Source organism: Equus caballus, chromosome 14 (genome assembly GCF_041296265.1).
Source record: "Equus caballus isolate H_3958 breed thoroughbred chromosome 14, TB-T2T, whole genome shotgun sequence".
Lineage (NCBI taxonomy): Eukaryota > Metazoa > Chordata > Mammalia > Perissodactyla > Equidae > Equus > Equus caballus.
Window position 1 is genome coordinate 106,538,851 of NC_091697.1, and position 20,535 is coordinate 106,559,385.

Consider the following 20,535-nt stretch of genomic DNA (forward strand, 5'->3'; position numbering starts at 1 on the left):
CGACACACACACACACATAGCAACAGAGATTGGATTGGTGGTTACCAGAGGGCAAGGGGGGAGGAAGGGAGGGTGAAAGGGGTAATTAGGCACATGTGTGTGGCGATGGATGGTAATTAGTCTTTGGGTGGTGAAGATGATGTAATCTACACAGAAACTGAAATATATAACTATATACATCTGAAATTTATATAGTGTTATAAACCAATGTTACTGCAAATAAATATTTAAAAAAAAAAAGAATTATCCCCATCAGCCTACATTCTGTAATTTCTTCCAGTTTAGATCTCAAACGAATTAGGAATCTCAAAACATTTATGCTAAGTGAAAGCAGCCAGGCCCTCCAATCCTAAATTCTGTGATTCCATTTATATAAAATTGCAGCAAATGCAAACTGACCCACGAATCAACAGTGACACAAAGTACACCAGAGGTCGCCTGAGGAAGGGGCAGGAGGAAATTTCTGAGGGTAACAGACATCTTCATTATCTTGCTTGTAGTGATGGCTTCACGGGCGTGTACATGTCAAAACAAATCAAACTGAACACTGTTAAAACATGCAGCTTTTAGCATATCGATTGCATATCAAAGTTGTTTTCTTTAGAAAACCTTTTTGACCTCACAACCCTCCAGCCATTGCTTCATTTTTCTGCTCCCCAACCAGCTGCCTGAATGCCCCGAATCGTTCCTATCCCACTCCCTGACTTTGTCCCCACTCTGCTCTCCCTTGCTCCATCAGCTCCATTAGCCACCGAGCTATCCCAAACTTACCAGGCGTGTTTCTGCCTCAGATCTCTGCACTCTGCCCCAGATGACCCTGAGAATCCCTCTTCATTTCCTTCTGGTCTTTGTCCAATGGTTGCCCCCTTGAGGCCTTCCCTCACTTCTCTGTTGAAAACTACAACCTGCCTACCCTGCCTTCTATTCTGCTGGACTCCGTACCATCGAGCACTGTCTGACCCAGCGGGTATCTCACTCGTTTACTGCACATTTGCCTCTCCCAGTAGGATGTTAGTTCCAAGAGAACAGGGATTTCATCTATTTTGTTCAGTGCTGTAACCCCAGGCCCCTGGCCTCTAATGTGTGTGTCTCAACGAGTATTAAGGATCAGTCAGCCAGTGTCCTTGGAGTCATTCGGTCATAAATAAGAGAAACCACTCGCACTCACCTGAGCAGAAAGCACACACAGGAGGGTTCCAGACCCTCATGGGGCCCTGAGGGGGAGGCAGAGCCGGAGGGGAGCTGGAAGGGAGACAGAAACCACGAGCACTAAGATGGCTTCTCTCTTCTCTAGTCTGACCTGCCTTGTCTGGTTTACTTTCTCTGCAGACCAGCTTCCTCTGCTGATGACCCAAACACAGCACTGCCAGCCCCACACTTTCCCAGATCACAAATATGGTTATAAATCTCAGTGACAAGTCCCTGCTGAGAGAGCTGGGCCCAGATGCACCAGCCACGGTCCAGGGGGGACGGGACGGCAGGGGAAGGGCGTGTCACCTACTTACCAAGGAGGGTTTTTAGCGTCCGAAAGGGGGTTTTGTCCACAGGAAAGACAATTTATGGTTACTTGCTAAAATTAAGCATTTTAAAACTTTCCTTAAAGCTTTTAAAAAACTAACAAATATTCCATTCAGAAAACTAGTACATTTTAATATAATCACTTTTAAGGGGGCCTTTAATTAACATTTGATAGAGTTGATTTAAGTTGAACAGATTGAATTTCCTTAAACAATCTCATTTACAATCCAAATTCCTTTAAACAACTTAACAGCATTTACACATTTAAGATATTTGGTTTTCTTGTACATAGCATTTCAAATGCTTGACCCAACAAGCAAAACCTTCTCAAGCACTGAACTCTTATAAATATAATAAATTAAATGTACAGTGACTTTCCAAGTTCTCTGAAACACTTCAGTATTTTTGCAGGCTTAGTAACATTTTAAAATACCTTTCCACTAAAATTCCCAAGTTGAAAAACCTGTTAGGCATTTTAAATTAGAATCCGAAGGCCAATGTCACCTACTGTAAGGTGCTGGTTATGTTTAAATACTTCAAATAGCAAATGCCAGTTTGTCCCAGTGACTATAAAAACCATTCCTGAATTTAACACCTAAGCATTGATGGCTACGGGAATTGTTTCCTGACCCTTTTAACAACCTGTAATCATTACACATTTCATCTAAGGACGGCAGCACTCGGCGATGCTGTTAAGGGAGTGAGGAGTCTCTGTCCAGCAGGCAGGCCAGTCCAGAGCATGGGGATGACGCGTAGTCAAGCTCGGAGAATTCAAAGGTGAAGTAACCACTGCCGCGGTTCACTGTTAAACGAGAACACCAGCCTTGGACGGCTGGGGTGAGAACGAAATAAAGTAACGGATGGGAAAACCCTTGTCACATGTTACACGCTTGTTGGCAGCTAGTTTTAAGATACAATTTCAACTTCTAAGTTTTACTAATATTCAAATTATCAGCATACTTGTGAAGTTAAAGTTTTAAAAAAGCTTTTAAATACAAAATTTATTTAAATAAATTAACCCTTTTCAACATGAAGACACAGTTTCTGACCTTGACTAATCTCCTAATTACACAGGGGAGCAATTTCTTGGTTTCTTAAAGCCATCTGCTGCAGGGCTGTTTACATCAACTCGTGAACAGGAAACTAGATCCTATTTTTGAGCACATGTTGTTACTAAAACATAGAAATATCTTTTCTGCTTTAAAAAAAATCTGAATTCACCACACTGAAATTTTAAGAGGAGATTCCCATTACAAAATCTTCCTGGACCAATGGGTTCTTCCAGCCCAAAGCACATTTCCCTACAGAGAGAACTACTTACAGTGGCAGAGGAACTGGGAGAAGGTGGGAGAGGTAGTAAGTGTGAAATCGGGGTGCCAGGAGGCGCTAGCCAGTGACTAGGCAGCAGGAATACATCTTGGATACATCTCAGAAATTCAAGAAGAAAGTAAGAATCTCTTTATAAAAAAATGTAATTTACGTTGAACTTTAAAAAAATAACCTATTTTCCAAAGCAAGCTACTCTGGCTTGGAGTTCTGAAAGACAAGATGATTGTGAAGAACAGAGAAACAAATCTAAACACACAGCAAACGATTTTCGGAGGGGAGGCAGCTGCGAGGTAAGCGCCAACCACCCGTGTAAAAGGCTGGATGCTCTTTATTACAAGAGCAATGGAGCAACGGCACATTTAACATCCCCTGACCCAAGCAAGCTGAAAACTCGGTACAAAGGCTGCATATTGAAGAGGAGAAAAACGTGGTCCAATAAGGTCTGTCTGTAGATCTCGTTCTGAGAAGGATAGTCACGACTGAAGAAATAGAGAAAAGCTGGGGCAGAGAGCATGCCGTGCAGGGTTCCAATCTGCCTCATGATGCTCTGAATACCTGGCTAACTAGTGTCAGTTACCCAGAGTTGGCCGTGCATGCGCCACACACAGAGCAGGGGGCAGTCCTATCACCAGCTGAAGCAGAACATGGGACCCAGGATGAGTGACGACGTCCAGGACAGGGGAGGCAAGCTCAGCTACTGCCTGGAAACCCCAAGGCACTGATCAGAGTGAACAAAGAATTTACTTGTTGCCATTTGTTTTGTTGTTGTTTTTCCAGGACAGCAATAAAAACTAAAGCCCTGTTCTGGTGGCAGGATTCCCAGTTGAAGCCCTCTCCAGAGTTCTGAATGCCGACCCAAACGTGATACAGAGCTTTGCTGTATTAAAAGTACTATCGACTTGGCCAAGGTAGACATACACCGTGACCAAAATAACTGAGCTCTTTCAGCCAAGGATGCCATGAAATAAACCACAATATTACATGAAAAGCCACATCTTAAAACTGGGACTTATTTTCCAATCATAGTTATTCCAATCTCTTTCACAAAATTGCTTCTATAAATAGTATTTTATAATGTGTCAAGGAGATTCTCTTTCCAACAGTTAATAGAATCAAATCTAATCCAAGCTAGGAGTTCTTCTGTGTCTGACTAAGCAGACACTACGATTCCACCTTCTTGTTCTCTAGCAATCCACCAGACGTGCGCTGCCAGACCAAAGTGCTGTCTTTCCTTGTCATGGTAGCAAAGAGCATATCCATCATGCCCAAGGTTTCTAAGAGTTCTCTTTGGTAATCAATCTCTTTTTCTACAAGTCCTTGAAGCACCAAAAACTTTTTATCAACTACAGGTGACTGACCAATCACAGGCAGATAGATATCTAGAAAGAGAAAGAACACATTCACTAGAAATAACTTTCTAAATGAACAGCAATATTAAGAAAAAGTGTAAAAATACTGTATATAAAGACACTGAGAAATCTGTACTTATTTTAGAATTTATGATTTATAGAAAGTAAACAATCCGTGTGAATAAACCTATTTCAAAAAGAATTACAGAAAGTGCAGTGTGGAGTTCTGACTTATTTTCATTTTCCCACTTAAAAATAGTCATGGTCATTGTAGACATTGAAGAAAAAAATGTTTTTAATTATAATATCCCCACTTCCAGAAATTCTAAGTCAAATCACTGTAAACATTTTACTCCATTTTAAAACATATCAATTTACTGTTGGTTGTTTTCTCCATGAAAATATTTATTGGAGAATTGCTAAAAACAAGATATTTCAATAAATTTTATTTCATTATTTGCCAACTCTACTTTTGCAAGCATGCTAGGATTTTTCAAGTTTTAACACCTACTCACCGATAATTATTTCAGCAGCATTGATCAAAACAGGGGCAAATCTTGGCTGAGACAGATTCCTAAAAAGCAAAAATTCTGTTTACTGAAATTTGCAAACTTTAAAAAAACTCCTTAAAATAGATGTAGTGAATTGTTCCATCAGTTCTCTATAAAGATCTAACTAAAAGTAAATGTCTCTCATTTGGAGATAAAGAATTTCAGATGCAAATACATGTGTTTCATAGACATAAAACATACCTTATCAGAAAATTAAGAACACGACTGATTTCCTTTTCATCCCGACCTGCAAGGGCATTTGCAAGGACTCCTCTTCGGTTTAGCTCCTTTATGATGGAAACTGTAACCTCAGGTGTCTTTATTGTACAACTGGGCTAGAGAGATTTTCAGAGTCAACGCGAGCAGACAAGACAGCACAAGAAAAAATCATAGTCTTGGAACTCATTAACAATTACCAAATTTAAATAGGTATTTATCTTCACAGTTTTGAGTCATGGTAACACACAAGGCAGGTAATAAAATGATTCTTCTAAAAATATGCTCCTTATAAATAAATGGGACTACATCAAACTAAAAAGCTTCTGCATGGCAAAGGAAACCATCAACAAAACAAAAAGACAACTTAATAACTGGGAGAAGATACAGGAAAATCATATATCCAATAAGGGGTTAACATCCAAAATATATAAAGAACTTGTACAACTCAAGAAAAAAACGAACCCAATCAAAAAATGGGCAGAAGAGACATTTTTCCAAAGATATACAGAAGGCCAAGGGGCACATGAAAAGAGTTTCAACATGACTAATTATTAGGAAAATGCAAATCAAAACTACAGTGAGATATCACTTCACATCTGTCAGAATGGCTATAATTAACACGACAAAAAATAAAAAATGTTGGAGAGGATGTGGAGAAAAGGGAACCCTCATACACTGCTGGTGGGAATGCAAACTAGTGCAGCCACTATGAAAAACAGTATGGAAATTTCCCAAAAAACTGAAAATAGAAATACCATATAATCCAGCTATTTCTCTTCTGGGTATTTACCGAAAGAAAATGAAAACACTAATGAAAAAATATATGCACCCCTATGTTCACTGCAACGTTATTCACAACAGCCAAGACTTGGAAGCAACCTAAGTGCCCATCAATAGATGAATGGATAGAGAAGATGTGGTATAGATAGACAGATAGACAGATAGATAGATAGATAGATAGATATACACACAATGGAATACCACTCAGCCATAAAAAAGACCAAATTGTGCCAGGTAGATGGACCCTGAGGGTATTATGCTAAGTGAAATACGTCAGACGGAGAAGATAAACAAACAAGTAAACACATAGATACCGAGACCAGATTGGTGGTTACCTCAGGGGAAGAGGGAAGGGGGAGGGGAAAAGGGGCACATGTGTACGGTGATGGATGGCAACTAGACTTTTGTTGGGGAGGAGGATGCAGTCTATACAGAAGTTGAAATACGATGTACATCTGAAATTTACGTACTGTTATAAACCAATGTGACCTCAATAAAAAATTATATATACGCTCCTTGCAGATTCATCATTGTAACGAATGGACCACCCGGTGGCGGATGTTGCTAACGGGGGAAGCTCTGCATGTGCGGGGCAGAGGCTGTAGCAAAATCTCTGTACCTTCCCCTCAACTTTGCTGTGAACCTAAAACTGCTCTAAAAAAGGAAAGTCTTAATAAAAAGAAAATCACTCACCTCAAGGACTCTGTCAAGTGCCTTAGAGACCCGGAAATTTTTCAGATCCCTGTCATACAATTCTAGGTGTTTCTTGGAAGGCCTGTTGATCAAAATGTCATCCTGTATTGAAAAGTAAATTTTACAAGGAAAAATCATTATCTGTATAGAGTTTCATTTAAAATACACTTTTTCACAGTGGTATGCTTGCTTTTATACCAGGGTGCCCCTGAATTATATCATAAATAATGGTCGCAGGCCCATCATGCAGATTATATGAAAATGGAATAACCTGCCACACCAATGTGCTCTCACTCTCCTATGACTTTAACTTGCCATACATACACAATACCTCAATTCTAGGCAAACATTACTCATTTCAATTCTCTTTACGTGGCAGGCAGCATGATTTAGTAGAAAAGGAAAACAAGAATCAGAGAAATTTCCATCTAGTCCCAACAACTCTGGCTACCAGTAACGAAATCCTGAATCAACCACAAATTCTTTCTATCTCCACTTCTCAGATGCCAAATGGGGACACTCTTGGCTCTATTGCTTTTCAGGGTTATTTAGATCAGATCAGATAGCACGTGAAAGACATTATTTTGAACATGGTAAAGCACTATGCCATTGTTATGATTCAGGGTATTAAATAAAGTAGCCCTTATTTCCCATTAGTTATTAATAATGTCCCCAATCCAGCAATCTGGAGATAAATCTGATGCGGAGAAAAGCAAAATAAAGTTAAATGCTATGTGAACAACACTTTCCAGTAACGCAGAGATGGAGTCAGCTACTCTAACAAATTTCACCTTTAAATAAATGTAAGAAATACACAAATACCCGTTGCTTCATGTAACTTTTTCCTTTAATAAAGGTTCGATATGCAGGCCTTCTTCTCCTGGGAAGAGAATCCTTCTTTGCTTCAGATTTCCGATGTTTGACACTCAGTATTCCATTGGTCATTCCTACAACTATTGTCTCATCTTCATGCTAACAGCAATTAGAAAAATAAGTTAGTCCATTCGTAACTCATAACTTACCTTACTTTTTCTTACTATTTTTAACTCATAATTTATCACAATGAGTTTGCCACTTATCCACACTTTCACCAAGAGTTCCATTTGGATATACTCTGCCTAACAATGATCTATGCAAAAACTTAGAGCAAAATCACTTTTTCCTCAAACATACTATTATGTTGACAGAACTTATTATACCTGTTACAAATTATCACTGTCAGTTTGTATAATAACACACAGTTAATGACATCTTGGGAAAATTTCAAACTAATTTTTTTCCTGCAGCTTCTTATTAGAAAAAGGATTATATGATGGCATGACTTTCCACAATCTTGCCAAGAAAATATTTTGTAATAATTTGTAAAAAATAATTTTGTAGTAATATTTGTAATAAGCTTTTCCTCTCCCAATTCAAATTTCTACATAATGTATTCAAATCTCCTCCTCCTCGATGGCTCATGAGACTTAAAGGTGGAATTCCAGAAAGAGGAGTCAACAAAGAAAAGGAGCTATTGCATTTTGCTGCCCTTGCTTTTTTTTGCTCAGAGAGCCGACCTGCCTTCCCGGAGCGCTGCACCCTTGGTTACACTGTTGAAGAGACTCAACTTCCTGGGCGGGCCCAGGTGCTCACAGCGCCCGCAGCACCGTACGTGGTTCCGGCTATGCAGGAGTGAGACCTAGACCGAACTCAGGCCAAGTTATGGGGGCAGGTCAGATATTCTCGCAATTGCCTCAACTCAGTTATCTAGTGTGGCAAGAAGAAAATAAGACTTATTCAAATACAAAGATAAACCCTAAAATTCCATTTCAGTTTCATTTAGCAGACAAGGTTAGTGAAAGCTTTAAAAACAGCTAAAACTACTTACTGCGAGTGCAAGACTCAAAATTGAAGCCGCATAATCCAAACTGTGGACCACTTTGTAGGAAGTTGTGCTGTATACTTTCACCTTCCTAATAAAAAGGAAAGTTTTGTCACAAATCATCTAGGAAAGGAGTTAAACAGCAAATTTTCTATTTTTTGGAAAGTCAGTATATGAATATTAAAATGTACACAATAATGAAGAAAAACAATGATTTGTAATATTAATTACAAACTAATTCATCGCTGAGTCTCTTTTGAAATGAACTGTTCATCAGCACTAACCACAATGTCTGCATAAAGACTGACTAGCCACCAGCACAGACCATGAGCCACGGCCACCTGAAGCTAAACCTGAGAGTAAGGCAGCAGCATCAGTGGAAGCCCACTGGAAGTGAGAGCGGGATCTCTAGCCTCAGCGTTACTGACACACGTTCTGTGCACTGCAGGACGTTTCACAGCATCCTCAGCCTCTACCCACTAGACTCCAGCAAAACTCTGCCCCCAAGTTGTGACAACAACCAAAAATGTCTCTAGACATTGCCAAATATCTCCTGGGGGGCAAAAATCACTCTGGGTTGATAACTACTATGAATTGAGGCAACTTACACTTAGCTTTTAAGGGACACATCTAAAAATCAAGTTTCAAATTGCCTAGTAACACTATTTCAGAGAATTTGCTATACACATTTACATAAAAATTCCTTTGTATTAGAAATACTTTCTAGCTTTTAAAATATGTATACTCTTCAGTAAACATGCTGAAAAACTAAGACTTTCTATAACAGTGAAAAAATGAAATACGAAAATAAAATGAGCAACAAAAGACGACTATAAGTAAATTCCAGAACGGTAACATAGTTCTAGCCACGTGTGGCTGTTGAGCACTCAAATTGTGGCTAGTGAAAATGAAGAACTAAATTTTTTATTTTATTTAATTTTAATTAACTTAAGTTTAAATTTTAGAAGAGAGGCAGGGAAAAATATTTTTCTGTTAAGTACAACTATATTTCACTTTAATCATTGTAAAATATTATTATTGTATCATAGGGCACGTATTAGATGTCTAACTTGTTTCTAGCACCTCACTAATAATTTTTACATTGATTACACATTAAATTACACATTTTAGATACATTGGACTAAATAAAATAAATTAGTTTTACCTAGTTCTTTTTACCTTTTTAGTGGGGGCTACTAAAACATTTAAAATTTCATAGGTAGCTCGCATTCTATTTCTACTGGACAGCACTGTCTAGAACATGAACTAATGGAACACTAATACCTATTTAAAATAGAAATATTTGGACCACGTTAAGGTACTGAAATTTTTACATGAAGTTTTAAAGACTATAAGCTAGAATATATATACTCATTATAAATATTTTAGAATATGCAATGATTTTTTTATTAAGGTTATAAAAGTTAACATCCTTGTGAAATTACAGTTGTACATTATTATTAGTCATGTTGTAGGTGCACCACTTCACCCCTAGTGCCCTCCCCCTACCCCCCTTTCCCCTGGCAACCACCGATCAGTTCTCTTTGTCCATATGTTAACTACCACCTATGAGTGGAGTCATACAGAGTTCGTCTTTCTCTGTCTGGCTTATTTCACTCAACATAATACCCTCAAGGTCCATCCATGTTGTTGTGAATGGGACGACTTTGTCCTTTTTTATGGCTGAGTAGTATTCCATTGTATATATATATACCATATCTTCTTTATCCAATCATCAGTTGCTGGGCACTTAGGTTGGTTCCATGACTTAGCTATTGTGAATAATGCTGCAATGAAGATAGGGGTGCATGGAACTTCTGGAATTGCTGATTTCAGGTTCTTAGGATATATACCTAGTAGTAGGATGGCTGGGTCATAAGGTATTTCTATTCTTAACTTTTTGAGGAATCTCCATACTGTTTTCCATAGTGGCTGCACCAGTTTGCATTCCCACCAACAGTTTATGAGGGTTCCCTTTTCTCCACAGCCTCTCCAACATTTGTCTCTCTTGGTTTTGGATATTTTTGCCATTCTAACAGGTGTATGGTGATATCTTAGTGTAGTTTTGATTTGTATTTCCCTGATGATTAGTGATGATGAGCATCTTTTCATGTGTCAAATGGCCATCCGTATATCTTCTTTGGAGAAATGTCTGTTCATGTTCCCTGCCCATTTTGTAACTGGGTTGTTTGATTTTTTATTGTTGAGTTGTGTGAGTTCTTTGTATATTATGGAGATTAACCCTTTGTCGGATAAATAACTTGTGAATATTTTTTCTCAATTAGTGGGCTGTTTTTTTGTTTCAATCCTGTTTTCATTTGCCTTGAAGAAGCTCTTTAATCTGATGAAGTCCCATTTGTTTATTCTTTCTATTGTTTCCCTTGTCTGAGGAGTTATGGTGTCCGAAAAGATTCTTTTGAAGCTGATGTCAAAGAGTGTGCTGCCGATATTCTCTTCTAGAAGACATTGTTTCAGGCCTAATCTTTAGGTCTTTGATCCATTTTGAGTTTATTTTAGTAAATGGTGAAAAAGAATGGTTGATTTTCATTCTTTTACATGTGGCTGTCCAGTTTTCCCAGCACCATTTGTTGAAGAGACTTTCTTTCCTCCATTGCAGGCCCTCAGCTCCTTTGTCGAAGATTAGCTGTCCATAGATGTGTGGTTTTATTTCTGGGCTTTCAATTCTGTTTCATTGATCTGTGCATCTGTTTTTGTACCAGTACCATGCTATTTTGATTACTGTGGCTTTGTAGTATGTTTTGAAGTCAGGGATTGTGATGCCTCCAGCTTTGTTCTTCTTTCTCAGGATTGCTTTAGCAATTCGGGGTCTTTTGTTGCCCCATATGAATTTTTGGATTCTTTGTTCAATTTCTGTGAAGAATGACAGTGGAATTCTGATTGGGATAGCGTTGAATCTGTAGATTGCTTTAGGTAGTATGGACATTTTAACTATGTGTATTCTTCCAATCCACGTGCATGGAATGTCTTTCCATCTCTTTACGTCGCCGTCAATTTCTTTCAAGAAGGTCTTGTAGTTTTCGTTGTATAGATCTTTCACTTCCTTGGTTAAATTTATCCCAAGGTATTTTATTCTTTTTGTTGCAGTCGTGAATGGGATTGAGTTCTTGAGATCTTTTTCTGTTAGTTCATTATATAATGATTTTTTTTAAAAATACTATTATTTTAGAAGATTAACATTCGAATGGTTCAGTAAAGTTCCTTAAGTATAAGTTAAAGCAGTAAATTACGTCAAAGGAGAAAATAAGTTTGGTATATGTGTAAATAAAAGATCAAAACTATTTTCAACTCAACAATTTTTTTTTAATAGAAATCATTTGGCAGAGTATTGATTTTGTCCCAATACTGCAGCAATAACTCATTTCCTCAAGCAGGAAACACTTGTACACTAATAACGATAAAGAAAGAAAACGAAAATGCTAACCTGTCCAGTGAGCCAGAGAGCAACCTTTGCCCAGAGCTGCTCAGACATAAACACGTCACAGTTTTATGATGATTTTTCAAGGACACCAGCAACTGTCCTCCTTTCAGCATGTCCCAGACTTTAACATAGCGACCTCCTGTAAAAAGACATAATTGCTAGTTTGATGTTCTGCCTACAGATTACCGATCTTAAAGATGTGAAAAGCACTCTTCACCGGACCCTCCACAGCACGGACGTTAAGTGAGGGACTCAAAGCCAGACTGGCTGGTTGCACAGCTGGCTCTGTCATTTACTGGGTGTGCGACTGAACTCTAACAGTCTCTACCTCACAGAACTGTTAGGATGCTTCAATAATTTCATACGTTAGAGTACACAGAACTGCCTGGCAAAACAAAAAGTATAACAAAAAAAGACTGTAAGAAATTTATAACAAAATCATTCTTCAAAAGGAATTTTGCACAACCATGGAAATGAATAATGTAGATTTCCTAAAAATTTTGTGAATCACAACAAAACTGAAAAACTTCCCAATAACTTATACTCTAAGAGTTGGAAGGATCCTTAAAGGCTATTTAACCCAATGGTTTAAAAGAACTTTCTTAATGCAGCATCTTTTCTTTCAACAAAATATTGAACAAGTCTAGGAGGTCAAATAAAAAGGGGTTGGAGGGAAGCACAGCTCTTGCCTATCCTGACCGCCAGCTCCCGGGCCGTGTCCCCACACGTGGCAGACATGAGAGACGACAGAGTGGGACCACTGACCTAGTCTGACCCCTCATCTGCAAGGTCTACAGAAGTTAGCGGATTGCCCAAGGTCACACAGTTAGTTAGTGACACAGTGGAGATCAGCACAGAGGTATCCATTCTCCCTGTTCAGCTTAAACTTACTCCCATTTCTCAAAATGACAGCGAGAAAAATGGATACATCTGACAAAGTTATCAACTTATTTTGAAATCCAATAGGTACTGGGGAAAAGAGTATAAAACAAGATAATTTCTATTTGGATTTTAGAATTAAGAAAAAAAAAAGAGCCACAGCCATATATATGCTATAAAGTACACATACTACCTATGTATTCTTCTAATGTCAACACATTAATTTTGACTTGACAAATGAAAAAAGCCAATTTCCTTCTTCCAGTATAATTCTGAGAATGCACTATGACCAGCGTAACAAAAAACACTTCAGTTCCAACTTGATGAAAACTGTACCAAGGCCCCTTTGACTCCACACGATCTTCTCCTCCAGCACTACCACATTTCAACCCGGCATCATATAAGGGACAAGGCTGACTCCAGATCTGGAAGAACCTGTCTTTCAAAAGCTGCCACAGGTCTCTCAGGCAGGAGTAAGAGCAGGAGTATGACCCGGACTTCTGGGTTAACTAAGTACACGATGCAGGCTCTCAAGTTCCGGGATTCCAGACCTGCCAGTGACCACTTTGTCTTGGACAAATTACTAAATACTTTTATTTATGTCCTTAGTTGCAAAATGGGGAGAAAACTAACCACTTTGTAGGCTCATCTAGGACAGTAGAGATCCTATGTGTATTGGCCCACACTAGGTACTCAATTAATAACTGCTTGCCTGTCCCACTTACCAACTGTTTGAGCAAAAACCTAGATATGCAATTCAAGTTCACACTGATAAATTACAAAAAGTAACAGATAAAGAAAAATCTGACTCAAGACCAACATACTGGTGAAAGTAATTTTGAAAAGAAATACCTGCTGATACCAGAAGACCTCCAGAGGGAAAAAGCAGGACGCTCTCCACTGGCTGCCCATGCTCAACAGAGATAACACTCTGACTTGTTCGGGCATCAAACATCTTCACAGTATGATCGTATGACCCTAAAATGTCAATTTTGTATTATGTGAGTTGCACTACTTAAAACAACAAAAACTCTGTGTGCATCTGTGTTTATTCAAACATGAATTTTAAAAGGAGAAAAACATTAGATGCAATTTTAAAAAGATACACATATATTCATGAAGACGCAGTACTTTCAGCCCCCCGGTACCACTGACTGTCTCTCAGGAAGCACTATATACCTTACACTCCACAGAATCTTCAACCATCCTACCTCAGGCCCCCGTCACTGCTGGACTGCCTGGAATCTCTGCAGAGGGACCCACAAACACTGAGCCAGACTCTTTGTTTCCTGGCTGCTGAGGCTCTGTGAAAACCAGAGTGCTAAACCCATTACAGTCCTGACTGTCTTAATGTTTTCAAGGCGGCCTGACGTTTCCAAACACACCTGGAGGGCAGTAAGAACAACCACCAAAAGAAAAAGAAAAGAAAACTAATAGAAACACATTTCTTTATAAAAAGTTTTTAAACTCCTCTATTCCAAGAGTCCCAAAGCAATATTAAAGTATATCATAATAAAATTATCAACTTTAGGAGGGAAAAAAAAAAAAGAGTTCACCAACCTGTTACAAAGAGATCTGGGTTCAGTTTGCTAGCACATCCACACCTCACATAATCAGAATGTTCTTTGAACGTCAGAATTTCTTTGGAGTTTGGAATATCCCATAATTTAACTGTATAATCATCAGCCCCAGAGACCACATGATATTTGTCAGCTGTAAAATCTACTGTATGAACTGCTCTGAAAGGGCAAGAATCAGTATATTAAAAAGCAAGAAAAAAAATTACATTTCTGGCACTTTTAACATAAAACATTCCTTTTCCCCAAATAACAAAAAGAGCAGTTTAGTTTCAGGGAGTAACTGTAGGAGGAAACCACAAGAGAGAAAGAAAATCTTTAAAACAAGTGTTTGTCTCCAAGCCAATTTAAAATGTTAAATCCCCCGCACTATGAAGTTAATAAGATTAAACAATAGCCTTAAAATTATATTTTCTAATATGTTAACAGTTCTACTTAGCAGCTCAATGAAAGTAAATGTTTTAAATGTTGGAACAACATTTAATTTAAAAAATTTCAAAATGAGTAGTTCTCTAAAAAATTCTAAGGAGACTTGCTACTATGTAGGATCATGTTAAGTGAATTTCCGTTATATTTTAAATGTTTCACTGATGGGGTAACACCATCCTGATAATACCCTATAAAAAACACTTTTGAAATTTTAAATCAACAGCCAATTTCAGCAATGACATTGGTAATCCTGAAACAAACTTATAATATAAAATTGCCCTAGACATCCAATTTATCAAGGGGCAAAATACTAAATCCAAGAAGAAAGAAAATCTGCCTTCCAACGTGACTTCAAATTGAGAACCTCTAACACAGTCCATTAACAGTTGTGAGGCTGCCTTGAGCTCAGTGGTTTGTAATCTCAGTCAGGCCACAGAACCCACTAAGAAGTGAATGAAAGTCACAGGACGTCTCCCTACATCAATGTACTTCCTCAAATGTCACATGCAATTCTAGGGAATTCATGAGCCGCATCAAACTGGACCATAGGACTGGACCAGGTTAAGCATTCTGTCTTAGGACAACCAGGAAATAAAGTACGTAAGGTACATGATCTTCACAAAACTGTCCCTATGTTTTTATTTAAAGCCCAGAAAATGAACAGAGCTGACAAGACGACAAAACAAAAAAAGGACACAGCAAAACCAACTGTCTGTAACTGTACGGTGACAGATGTTAACTGGATTATTATGGCGATCATTGCACAATATATACAAATATTGAATTATGTTGTATTATATTATATTACATTATATTAGCTGAAACTAATATAATGCTGTATGTTAATTATACCTCAATAAAAAAAATTTTAAAAAAACAAAAACCTGTCTCTTACTTAGTATGGCCTTCAAACTGCCTGAGAGGAGCCCTCCCACTTATATCAAAAAGCTGAACTCCACCATCTTCACTGCCAGCCACCAGCAGTCTACCGTCCTGTCGAAAAGTAGCACAGTACGCTGTGTCTTTAAATCGGGAGAAGGTTTTTATAGGTTCTTGGGAATACCGGCCATAAATGTGAATCTACAACAAGATAAAAAACACAGTATTTCAGCAGATGCTTCAAGATCAGCAGTAAACATAAATTATACAAAAGAAAAATAAATTTAATATTATATTTACCCTTGAAGAAGCTGTGACAGCATAATTATATGGGGGCTGCGGAGAAAAGTCAACTTTTGACACTGCACCGAACTCCTTGATCTGAACAGGGGTCTTAATGAAAAATAATACAAAGTATTAACAGAGTTACCACTGGTAAAATCTATTCAAGCGTTATATAACTTCTTACCAACTATTTCTTTGTGTTCTTAGTAACATTTACTAGGTTATATTTAACATAGAATAGCAAAAAAGGTCCAAACCCCATCACCCAGACTATCCCTGTTGCCATTAAAGTAAATAAATATATGGTTGGAAGGCCACACCCCACTCTTTCTCTTCAGCTGTGGAGTTTTCTGTGACCATTACTGGGAAAAAAAAACTTCTGCCTATACAGCATACATTTAACACCATGTATTTTTAACTGACACAAAAATCATACCATGAGGCCAACTGAACCTTGGTTTTCTTTCACTTAACAACACATCTTATGTAATTTCAGATGAGCAATAGATTTACCATCCATTATAGGATACATGATAATTTACTTTACCAGTCCACCACTAAGGAACGCAGGTTTTTCTAAGATTTCTAATATTACAAACAACACTTCAAAGAACATCTTTATACACAGGTCTTAGCAAATTTCGTGGAGTATATTCATTGAGTTAGTTCCAAGCTGTGGCATTTACAAGGCCAAAGGTACTTTTACCCTAACAGATACTGCCATGCTGCCCTCCAGGAAGTCTGCCCCAACTGCCCCCCTCCAGTAGCAATGATCAAACTGCTTCAATTGTCCCAAGAGATGAAAAATAGTACCCAAATTATTGTTCCAATTTGCATTTCTTCAATTGTAAGTGGAGCTGAGGCTCTTTTAATACAGTTATTGGCCATTTAAATTTCTTTTTCCATAAACCGCCCAATCCCAATCCTTTTCCATTTTTCTATTTAGTTGCTCATCTTTAAAAAAAATCATTTGTAAGCCTTTACAGATAGTTTAGAACAATTAGTTTTGAATCACTTCCTACTTAGATTAAAAAGGGGAAAAAAACGGGCCAGCCCTACGGCCGAGTGGTTAAAGTTCTGCGCTCTGCTTTGGCAGCCCAGGTTGGAGGGTTCGGATCCTGGGTACAGACCTACTCCACTCATCAGCCATGCTGTGGAGGCATCGCACATACAAAGTAGAGGAAGACTGGCACAGATGTTGGCTCAGGGCAAATCTTCCTCAAGTGAAAAAAGAGGAGGACTGGCAACAGACATTAGCTCAGAGCAAATCTTTCCTCAAAAAAAGGAAAAAAGAAATCTTGCATATGAGATTCAAAATCTAAAGTTTAATTCATTTGGCACTGATTAATCATCTATTCTGTATTAGGCACTTGTATGATTAAACTGATTAAGCAGTATGGACTTTCACATAAAATTCCAAGAAAAAATAGCAGAGATCAAATTTTCCGCCCAAACTATAAGCTGCTGATAGATTATCTTTAGTTATTAGTTCTCCATCAGAGTACTCAAAGTATAACATATACTGGAGAAACTGGCAGAAATGCAACCCCCTTCCCCATTATCATCTGTTCTTACCTTATAGTTGTTCCAGTACAGTGTATCTTGGGTGATTTTTTCTCCAAGTACAGGGTATGTTTGAATAGCTACAGGCTTATAACCAGCCATAATTTCATATAATTGGACTGATATCCAAGGGTAAATAGTTTGAAACTGACGTTAGAAATAATTATATTCACTCTGCTCTACGTCTGAAAAAGAAAATATTTTATATACATATATTATTAATAAACCTGTGTGTATAGTCATGATCTTCACTCTGCGTCCTTTCAACCGGCTTCGTGGCAGCTTACAGATTAGCGAGCAATAAACCCCTTCACTGTGACACAGACGAGACAGTCTGAAGGAGGCAGGAAGAAGAGTCGGGGCCACCACACCGCACCAGCTCTTCGGCTACACAGAGGTCACACAAACACTCTCACACCTAACCGACCAATTTACAACTCTGGGGAATCAATCCGGCTCAGCCATCCAGTAGCCAAAGCAGAGAGACGTACAAGGGCTTAGAATGATCATTTACTGACAAGGGAAGACGCTAAAGTGAAACTGCAAAGACAAAAGCTTCCTGAAAGTAAACTTAAGATGACTTAGGAACACAGTCTCAGGACTTGACTTGTCAAATGCCGAGAAATAGGAAAACAAAGCTAATATCCCAATGCAGACACTTAAAACAAAACTTAAACGCTTACAATTAAACTAAAAGCTAATATTCTGATGTAGAAGTTTAAAGTTAATTTTAAAAGGTTTAAACAGTAAAAAAGAAAATAAGAACACAGCAATTCTGAAATTAAATTCTAAATTAAAGTAACAGAATAGGATAAAAATGAATTAAAACTTTTAACTGACACATAATTAGGCCAAAATGTCTTTGCAGACTATTCAATTGCAAAAGAGGTTCAATTTTATCAGGTGAATGATTCCCGTGGTGCAACTCATCATCTATTCCAAAAAGACTGAAAACAGGGCCTCAGTAATACTGAAATAAATACAGGCAGCATATTTAAAGGCTGTTTTGATGAAACATGGCAATCAATGATTAAAAGGGGGGAAATTTTCTGTTCATTCAAGTACCTACAATGTGCAGGACACCATTCTAGGCACAAAAGTGAGTAAAACAGACACAGTCTGTGCCCTCACATACTCCAATATTCTCCATTTCAGCTGGTGATTGGCACCAGCTAGGAATCTGGAATCAGCCTTGACTTGTTCTTCCTCCCCATTTTAACATCCAAATAGTTACAAATATCTGCGGATTTTATCTCCCTATCTTTCTAAACTTCATCATGTCCACTCCACCTAGTTCCACTGCCCTAATTCAGATCTTCTCCTCTACTGAAATAGTGCAATATAGGGTATCCCCGACTCCCTCACCCATCTTCCAAATAGTCAGCAGAGTTCCCAATTACAATGCAAATCTAGCTTTTGCTACAAAGCCCAACACTGCCCAGAAAAGAAGGTCCAAGCTCCTCAATATGGCATCTAAGGCCCACTGTGACTCGGCCCTGGCTTACCTTTCCAGCTCCACCTCTGGTTATGCCCTTAACACATCCTGCTCTTTCCTGCCTCAATATCCTTGCTCATTTGCCCTCTCTGCCAGGAATTACTTCTTTCTAACTACTTCCTATTTATCATTTAAAGCTCAACTCAAGGATGACATCCTCCGGGAAACCTTCTCTGACCTCCTAGGCTGGAGACAGCCTGCACCTGTCTTCTCCGATCCTATTAGACTCTGCATATTTACGTAAATACAGTTAATCACACTGCATTGTAATGATCTCTTTTTCCCATTAAACTGAACATCTGGTGTCTGGAAGATTTTTTTTAAAGTGCTCAAAGAATGTTTGTGGAAGGAAGGAACGGAGCACTGTGCTGGGTTCTATGGGAAAACACAAAATTAAAATCCCAAGTGCTGCCTATATATGAACATTGCCATAGAGCAAAAGTCAACAAACTTTTTCTGTAAAGGGCCAGATGATAAACACTTTAGGCTTCGCAGGCCAGCAGGCAAAATGGAGGATATCACGTAGTTACACAGCAAGAAAGAAAAATGTCCCCAATTTTTTACTAATGAAACTCCCCAAATAATTATGAGTACAATTTTTTATGAATGAAAAGAATGGGATTCTTTGGACCAGGGGGATAACATTTCACTTACTTCGGGTTCAAAGTTAGTGTTTCCTATCACTGAACAGATTGCAAATGTTCATCTGTAAAAATCATTCTTGGCTCACCGGCTACACAAAAACAGGTCCTGGGCCACATCTAGCCTGTGGGACTTAGTCCCTTACCAGACTATAGGCAACGGAGTACATAACTCCGCCTTGAGAGCAATAGTCTAGAGCTGGAGAAGGAAGCGGTGAGGAGCAGGAGCAGTGGTTTGCCAGATTAAAGGGAGGAAGAGCACCGGAGGCGGGAGATGGGGAGCAGACACAAGCAAAGGCACGGAGGCAAGAAGTGATGTGAGAGTGAATAGGAAGAAGATCGCGGAGGGTCAGGACCCGAGAAACTGGGTCAAGATGGCTAAGAGGCCCTACTATATACCAGCACACTACCGTGCAGAACATCAAACATGTGCTCTAAGCGACGTACGGAGTACTGAGGGTTCAGAAGAGATTGTTAATTCTAACTGGGCGGTTCCCAGAAAGATGCACAGAGTGCGTTTCAGCCGGGCCTTTAAGTATATTATTAAAACAGACTGACCACTTGAGATGCTGGGGTGGGGGGGGCATCGACACTGACGGAACCCCACGAGCAAAGACAGATGGAAACCTGCCCCCTGCCTGGGGCGGGGGGTGCGGATCACTCCTGGGGCTGATAACGGCGGACAGGAGAGGACGCGACGGTAGGGGCGGAGAATCTAGGCGATGCCAAACACGCGGACCCTGAGAGACTGCTTAAGGACTGAGCCATCCCGCGGAGCACGCCAGGTGCCGAGGGGAACAGGCGTGAGTCGGCGCTGCCCGCCGAGAGAGCCGCCTTCACCTACCTCGGCCGGCCCCGAGGGTGCGCCAAGACCCCCCGGCTCCAGGGAGAACGTCTTGGACCCCGGGGGCCCCTCCCGGGAAGTCCAAGATCACTCGCGGAAGATCACGCGGGCCCTGCAAGGAGCCGCCGAGACACACGGCGAAGCGAGCGGCCGGCCCGTCGCAGGAAGGTGACGTCAGGGCGCAGGCTCACGGAATGACGCGGC

The 20,535-nt window shown here is 39.3% G+C and overlaps 1 protein-coding gene across 1 annotated transcript; it reads right to left on the reverse strand.

Annotated features, from left to right (window-relative positions):
- Positions 1-1,624: 1,624 nt before the first annotated feature.
- UTP15 (UTP15 small subunit processome component) lies at positions 1,625-20,527 on the reverse strand. Its single transcript, XM_023618196.2, has 13 exons — positions 20,332-20,527; positions 17,364-17,536; positions 15,804-15,896; positions 15,520-15,704; positions 14,179-14,357; positions 13,471-13,596; positions 11,743-11,878; positions 8,307-8,391; positions 7,262-7,411; positions 6,440-6,541; positions 4,949-5,082; positions 4,712-4,770; positions 1,625-4,226 (listed from the first exon to the last, which is right to left on the reverse strand). Exons 2-13 carry the CDS (start codon positions 17,451-17,453, stop codon positions 4,009-4,011), a joined length of 1,557 nt encoding a protein of 518 aa, XP_023473964.1. The 5' UTR covers positions 17,454-17,536; positions 20,332-20,527; the 3' UTR covers positions 1,625-4,008.
- Positions 20,528-20,535: the final 8 nt, after the last annotated feature.